This window comes from Orbicella faveolata, unplaced genomic scaffold (assembly GCF_042242905.1).
Source record: "Orbicella faveolata isolate gen_17 unplaced genomic scaffold, um_ofav_v1 contig_27, whole genome shotgun sequence".
In the NCBI taxonomy this organism is placed as follows: domain Eukaryota; kingdom Metazoa; phylum Cnidaria; class Anthozoa; order Scleractinia; family Merulinidae; genus Orbicella; species Orbicella faveolata.
The window spans coordinates 7,602,501-7,610,441 of NW_028301555.1; the positions used below are offsets into that span (position 1 = coordinate 7,602,501).

At 41.9% G+C, this 7,941-nt stretch overlaps 1 protein-coding gene and 1 pseudogene across 2 annotated transcripts in view; one reads left to right on the forward strand and one right to left on the reverse strand.

Annotated features, from left to right (window-relative positions):
- The window catches only part of LOC110054898 (uncharacterized), a 10,848-nt gene extending 4,156 nt beyond the window's left edge, over positions 1-6,692 (reverse strand). Inside the window, exons 1-3 of one of the 2 annotated variants that reach the window (XM_089297016.1) lie at positions 6,436-6,692; positions 1,931-2,711; positions 263-518 (exon numbers count right to left, since the gene is read on the reverse strand). In XM_089297016.1, the coding sequence (XP_089153142.1) occupies positions 263-518; positions 1,931-2,611 (937 nt within the window). In that variant the 5' untranslated portion in view covers positions 2,612-2,711; positions 6,436-6,692. Of the gene's footprint in view, positions 1-262; positions 519-1,930; positions 2,916-6,435 lie in introns of those variants that run through there. The other variant, XM_020761273.2, reaches the window with a different exon arrangement.
- LOC149107433 (uncharacterized) lies at positions 4,283-4,792 on the forward strand (annotated as a pseudogene).
- Positions 6,693-7,941: the final 1,249 nt, after the last annotated feature.

The window sequence follows — 7,941 nt, forward strand, 5'->3', positions numbered from 1 at the left end:
CGATGGCGTCACAATGATCATGTGATTTCCTTGACCGAGTCTTTTCGAGCACAAATCCAAAATGGCGGTGATTGTTGCGTTTTTAAATTCCTCCGGCGCAGTGTGGACGGAAAACATCTGATGCGTTTTCAGAGTGAAACCACCGTTTTCAAATTCCTCCGGCGTAGTGTGGACGGGGCATGCATCACCTCACTCCCCTTGTCGTATCACATACTCGAAAGTCTAATGAGTTTAGAAGTGCAAAAAGTCTCCTTTTACTTACCCTCAGATGCTAGCGATGTTTGAGAGCTGTGAAGGGAGGAGCTCAGCCTCTCTAAGGATTGATGCACTTTTTCCAGCTGACCTTTGATGTCGTTTGATTCGTCTCGAACTGTTTCCTCTAAACATTGACCTCCTTGAGCTGCAGCTTTAAATTCCCTTTCAAGCAGATCATTTATGTCTTGGGCTGTTTCTCTTATGGTATTCTCTAAGACTTGGCCTTTCTTTTCTATTGCATGTGCTCTAAATTCTACCACCTCCTAGAACCAAACAAAATTTTATTTCTATGAATTCATTAAAGCCAACAAAATAAATATAAAACTGCTAAAAGTAATAAACTGATAAATTTATTTTTGTTCCCTGCTTGACCAAGAAGAAGACCCTATTAACTCCTGTTAACACTGCTGAGCTCCCTTTACGAGACATAAAGAATACAGACACAAGTGTGGGATTAAAGAGGGGGGGGGGGGTAGTATGCGTTTCTACATAACTGCTTCAATTTACAAATTAGACTTGGAAGCTGCTCATAAATTTTACAGCGTGGGCAACGTCATTTTTTTTAAGACGGCTTGGCGGTCACAACGTGATATGCATAACAATCCTAGTATTTCAAACATCATTTTCAGATCAATAGCCAGTACAAACTCTTTAGCGGACACGAAGAAATAATCAGATATACGGCGTTTTCTGTTTCGTTTCAAGTATCCTGGCAAATCTATTTGGTTTTGCGAGACACATGGAGATCACTCCATTATTGACTTTCCGAATTCTTCGTTTTTTCGCCAAGCCGAATTTTTTTTTTTTCGTCCTCGCCCGAAGCCTGTTCGCGGGCTAAGTTTAAATATACAGTCGAACTTCCCCTGGCACAACGGCTACCTTAGAGACACTCGAGGAAAATGGTCGTTACGAGAAGGTATGGATGTAAAATGTCATCTGTTTATTTCGGTGGGGGGGGGGGGGGGGGGCGGTAACACTCGAAAAATGCTTACTGTAATCCCTACTATCCCTGCATCCCTACTACGCATAATTTCACGCGTGATTAGTGCGCGCGCATTAAAAAATGGCGGCTTTTTCTTTACGACTGGACCTCGTCATAGAGGCAAATCGTCATTTTCTCGCAAACGAGTATGGTGACCTATCATTTTTTTCTGTTGTTTTGAATTGAGTAATAAATTTCTCTGTGTAATATAAATGTGGACCAATTCTCAGTGTAGAACAAAAAACAATCGTCGGAAACGTGAATTTAGCAAGCAATCGTGACTACAATCATCTCAGTGCAGGTTCTATTTCAGTGGAATGACCTTAAGCCGAAAAAATATGACAGAAGGTAACGTGTTGTTTTAGAATTGGTACCTCTGAGGGTGAAAATAATTTTAAGCCACGCCCACAAAACAGGATCTTAGTACCTTTTAGGGGTTCTTTTCAAAACTTCTGATGAGTATCCCCAATCCTTTTTATATGGGGTTCCCCCCCCCCCCCCCGGGCCTACAGTATGACCTTCTACATAGCAACCAGTCACTCAGTCCAATCAGGCATTGAGCTACCACAAAAACCTATGAGCTGTGGTCTCTTGGCTACTAAGATCTCCCAATGAGCTAAGAATCTTATGACAATATGACAACCACATTTATGTAGAGTGACAAGTAAACATTGTAATAAATTTTAAACTTGCCTCTAAATGCTCGAACCCTTTCTGAGTTGAAGTTTTCAGTTCTTCCATCGACAGCTTAACTTCCATATCATTTCTATACCACTCCAGCAGTTCCTGTACATTCCTTTCATCCTCTGCTGTGAGGGGATCTTTCTCAAACTTATGAATAGACACTTGCCATTTAACTTTCTTTGCCAGGCTGATTTGACCTGCGATTCTCACAAGGGCTCCACTAATTTCTTGCCACAGAGATGAAAACTGACAGTCTGCGATCTCCATTTGTTGGTTGACATGACCATACACTGTGTTTCGATAATATTTAATTCTCGCCAAATCTGCAGCTAAACTGTGGTCCGTACTTGTTGGCAGGGCATCCCATCCGGTGGTGGGAGGGGTGAGGTTGCATATTGTCCTCAGCAACCTGAACAGCAGAGTAATATCAAAATCTGTTGACTCGCCATACACCCCTGGGGAAGGGTACAGACAGTCCCACTGTGGCTTGGTAAGCTTTGCTGCTTTGAGTTTTTTCTCTGTGGCAGGATTTTTTAGTGTTGTGGGAAGATATCTTGGTGGACAGCGTTGATCAAAAATCTCTCTCAGTAGTGTAGTACCTCCACTTATCAACAGTCGTACAACACGTTGAAAATTTCCTTTTCCTTTTGTTGAACGAAGAATTTCATCTGGGTCTGGGGCAGCAGCCATTCTCCAGTCAAGTCAGTCTCCGCTTTGAATGGATGTTGTTCCACCTTAGGATTCTGATGGATCTTACATTGTACTCAATAGCGTTGTCACGATCGGCCGCCTGAAGAGAAAGAACGAGCCAAATGTCACGCTCAATCCCTCTGAATGCAAAATAGGCCATATTTACATCGGGCTGGTTTAGATACGCTGTTCTGTCCATCTGCTCAAACAGATTGACAGAACGCAAATATTTATTATCCCTTGTAATGACGTAATAAGCATTATATAAGACTTAACTAATTATGCAAGGGTGTCATTTGCGGTAAAAAAAAAATGCTCACGAGAACGGGTGTCTGGAAAACCCGAATAGCGAATAGCGAATAGTACGAATAGTGCGAATAGTGGCGAACAGTCTCGAATAGTGGCGAATAGTGGCAAATAGTGTAAAATAGTGGCAAATAGTGGCAAATAGGGTACCCAGTATCTCGCAGTCAACCTCGAAGCAACTTAGGATGGGATTTTCCCGCTAAAAAGCACGGACGCTTATCAGGACAAAAGGTGTTTCTAAACGTAACTTCTTCTGTTTTAACCGCTGCAAAAGCGTAAATACGTCTTTATTAGGTTATCTTTGTGTTTTCTGTCTTCTTAATGTCGGCGATGGACAACCCTAGCCTGAGTCCGGAGAAGAAAAGGTAATAAATTCACTGAAATTCGGTTGCTTATTTGGATAATTAATTAACGCTGGATATTAGATCTAAAGCGGTGATTATTGACGACTATTCGTCACTATTCGCCACTTTTCGCGACTGTTCGCTACTATTCGCACTATTCGAGACTATTCGCACTATTCGGGACTATTCGCTATTCGCTATTCGCTATTCGGGTTTTCCAGACTCCCCACGAGTACCTGCTTACTTTGTGCCAATAGCCTGCATAACAACATTCTGTAAAAGTCCCAAGAGAAAAGTCAGGTCCAGTGCACAATATAATTAGTGTGACAGGATGTGGCATAAAGGCAGGGAAGGAAAAACCCTTCTGTAACTTCTGTAACTTCTGTATGGGGCGAAGTGCCTTCGATTATGGGGTGAAATGACTTTTGGTTGAGGCGAAGTGACTGCGGGCGAAATGACCATGGGACGAAGTGACCGTAATTGGTTGATTGGAACAATAGCTGTTTACTAATTGCGTGGGTGTGACAAGAAAAAAACAACAAAAGTTGCACGCACTGGCAAACTAAAAGCAGTTTAAGGCGTTTCGTTGCAAGTTCACTAATCCAAGAGTGATAGAGATAACACAACAGTGATAGAGATGACACAACTAGTTGACGTTAAGGAGGGGGGGGGGGAGGGGGGGCAAGGGTATTTTCGTGACGCCGTGATCCGGTTTTTTTGTGCCCTGTGAATCGTGATTTGATAAAAAAAAACTGTTCCGTGAATCGTGATTGTGTATTCCGTGTATTCCGTGAGGCGTAAAATGCAAAAGTCCTTGGCTGTGAATCGTGAATAGATAACAAATAAATCGTGAATATCTAAAGTTGAGTTCGTAGCTGAATTTCACTGCATTGTGATCAGATTTTTTCCGTGACCTTAGTGAATTTAACGCTTGAGTCAAGCCGACTGAGAGTAGCGACAAACAAAACATGTTGACAGGTTTAAATAAACCGGTTGATTTCCTGATCACCGTTTTAGCCAATGAACCCGTCTTAATATGATTTTTGACTGATGAGCCATTGATGAACGACATGTGCGGACTCGGTGTAACTCAGACTGGTAAAGATCATGGCTGCTGAATCCGACAAAGTCCTCACGGTTGTTGCCTTTGAATATGTATCGTCCAGCAGATTCTGCTTACCCAAAGGACAAGATCCATCTTGAACTTCCTGCAGTGTAGAGCCAACTGTTCCACCAATCATCGACGAACAAGAACAGCAAGAGCAAGAAGTCACCTTCGCTCATCCTGAAGTGTCTGAAGCCCCCGAAGTCCCAGAAGATGATGTGCAGTATGACACAGACCGTGGGCCTGACGATGCCGTGGAAAGTGACAACGACAACGATACTCTGACCTTCTTAAGAGCCGTAACAACTCGCAGTGGAAGAGCTGTCCAAGTCCGATATTTCTCTTAAGAGGTCTCTTAAAGTAAAACCATCAAATTAAGATTTCAAATATCACCTTTCCAACAGCTGTAAATCATTGGTAAAGTTAAAGAATGCACTTTTTTGTACAAATTTTGGTTACAGTTTCGTGCACACGTTCGAGAATCGTGAAAAGTGAATTTTTTGTTTCGTGATTCGTGAAACCGAAAATTTACTATCGTGACTTTGTGACAACCCCCCCCCCCCTCCCTTGGCCCCCCTCGTTAAGGTCGTATTCCGAATTTTCAAATAAAAAAGTCTTTGAAAGGTCGGCGCGTTGTGCCAAAAAAAGAGTCTCACTTTAAATTAACATAAGTTCACACATTGCGCGTGGGTACGTGTGGCAAGAAAACAACAATACAGTCTTCATTAACAGAAGTTCTGTGCAACTCCACGCGCAATAAATCAAATACATTTAGACTCAATAAAAAAGGTTTTGAGGGCAGTTTGTTAAACAACGCGCGTTAAGCCATCGATCCTCCAACGGAGTTTGTTTGACTTTGTTGCTATGTAAGTGCCACAAGTTACCGCCAAACAACGCGCGTAATCAAACAAAGATATTTAGATTCAATAGCTCTTTAACTACGTCAAGGTCAAATATAACTGAAAAGGTGTTACAGGCGGGTGAAACTTTACAGGATAAAAGTTGTTGGACGGTTTTCAAAGTTTTTCAAATACGATCGGCCATCGATCGTCAACGGACTTTGTTTGACCTTGTTGCTATGTAAGTGCTACAAGTGAATGCTAAACAACGCGCGTAATCAAACAAAGATATTTAGACTCAATCGCACTTAAACTATGCCAAGATCTCGGTCGCATTTCAAGTTCTCTACAGGGTTACAGTTTCTGAAATTCGATCGGCCATCGATAAACGAGCGCGAATTACCAACGAGCGCATCAACAACATCGGCATAGCGTGGGGGACAGAGAGAGATTAGGGCGAGTGAAACTAACAATTTATACTGAATGGGACGATTATAACGTCAGCTAGGCAAATAGAAACAATCTTGTGAGTATATATACACTTTAATTATATCATGGAGCGAAGTAACTTCTGTGTGGAGCGAAGTAACTCTTGTATGGAGTGAAGTGACTTCTATTATTGAGCGAAGTGATTTTTGGTTGGGGCGAAATGACTGGGGGCGAAATGACCATGGGGCGAAATGACCGGATACCGATTTTCCCGCTAAAAAGCACAGACGCTTATCAGGATAAAAGGTGTTTCTGAACTTAACTTCTTCTGTTTTAACCGCTGCAAAAGCGTAAATACGTCTTTATTAGGTTATCCTCGTGTTTTCTGTTTTCTTACGTAGGCGATTGACAGCCCTAGCCTGACTCCGGAGAAGAAAAGGTAATAAATTCACTGAAATTCTGTTGCTTATTTGGATAATTAATTAACGCAGAATATTACATCTAAAGCGGTGACTATTGACGACTATTCGTCACTATTCGCCACTTTTCGTGACTGTTCGCCACTATTCGCACTATTCGAGACTATTCGCACTATTCGAGACTATTCGCACTATTCAGGACTATCCGCTATTCGCTATTCGCTATTCGCTATTCGCTATTCGAGTTTTCCAGACACCCTTGAACCAGCCGTCGAACGCCTAAATATTCATTACCGTTCGTTTGGAGAGTTCATCAACTCACTGAAATGGATTGAAAACCATTAAAAAAGTTTGGCGTAAAAGATATATTACATCTTCTTACCTTTTGATGTCCACCTTTTTGTTGTTTCTGATTTTAAATCTGCTACAGAGGATTCAGTCATCTCACAAAACATGCATCAAGGCGGAAGTGATTCGGTGTGTGAAGGCTCACGGGAAAGCAAACTTAAAAAGAGGAGGGAGGGGATGGAGGGGAAGGAAGCCACATAGCGTTACAAGCTATAACTGTTACCTTTTCGTGTAAAATGGTTCATTCAAAGTTACTTATATATACGATTTCTTAACTCTGAAATTAAAATAGGACGTTTGAACGACATCTCTTTTTTGTCTTTCTTCTTTGAAATCACAAGGACAGAAACGTTGACTTGTATTACGTTGCCCCAGTACCTTGCGTGACAGCTTTCGCGCACGCTGCTTGAGTAGGAATATATCGAAAATCTTCTTTTCGGGTTTACCTCGTCATAACACGGGGACTGAATGTGGTCTCGATCTGATTTTCACCTCATTCGTCATCGCATTGTTTACGAAAAGATTTCAACCAATCGAATTCGTGAATTTAGTAGTCCCTAGTCCTTGTGAGACACAGCCATGTAATAGTTCGCCACTAAATTTTCTCCGATTTTTACACCCCCACAAATCTACCAGTAACAGTCCTGTCACAACGGATCACATCATAGCCCTCAACTTTTACGTCCTGGTCTGAAATACCCCCGTCTAGTCTTGTCTCATTGATAGCCAGCAAATCCCTGCAGTTATAATTTAAAAGAATACGAAGTTCATCTAAGTGTTTCAGTAGACTTGTAATATTTAAGCTAGTAATTTTAAACCCACGGCCCTTAGGAATTATAGAATCTGAATTGCACGAGGAACTAGGTGGGGTTAATATAAAATCAGAAGTCGCCCCACAGACAATGAATGAGAATTAAATCAACGGACGTTATGATTAACTAAATTACTTGCTAAAATGGTGATACCCTTCCTGTTAAAATGAAGCTTCTGATTGTTTACGCACGATTCATCAATGTTAGGGTGTTTAATAAAACCCCATCCAGTTTGATTACAAAAGGATTTGATGACTTTGTTACAGTCGGTTTCCTTTATATACCCAGACACTCCTCATCATAGCGCCGCGTCAATGCCGAGATCGTGACGTTGGTGTCTGGAGAGGAAGACGAAATAAAGTTTCCAAAGTCGACGATCTGTTCGGCAGCTTTAAATGATGTTTCATGTCACCACCTGTAGCACTAGGAAAGCTACGGACTCACCCGTCGCTTCGCCGCGCGGCTCAATAGGGCATTTCACAGGTTGCAGTTTCCCATCATGCTCAGGGCATTTGATCCCAAAGGGTTGCCCGAGGGTGGGGCATTTGACGATTTAGTCAAGTACAGAGAATTATAAATTGGTACTTTTTAAAAACGAAAGCCGGCTGCTTTATTAAGGTTTAACCCTACGTAAACAAGAACGTAGGTGTAAAATTCCTTTTCTGAGATATAACCCATTGGAAACTGGCTCGTGGCCTACCACCAGCCCCAAGACAAACAGGGCCTGG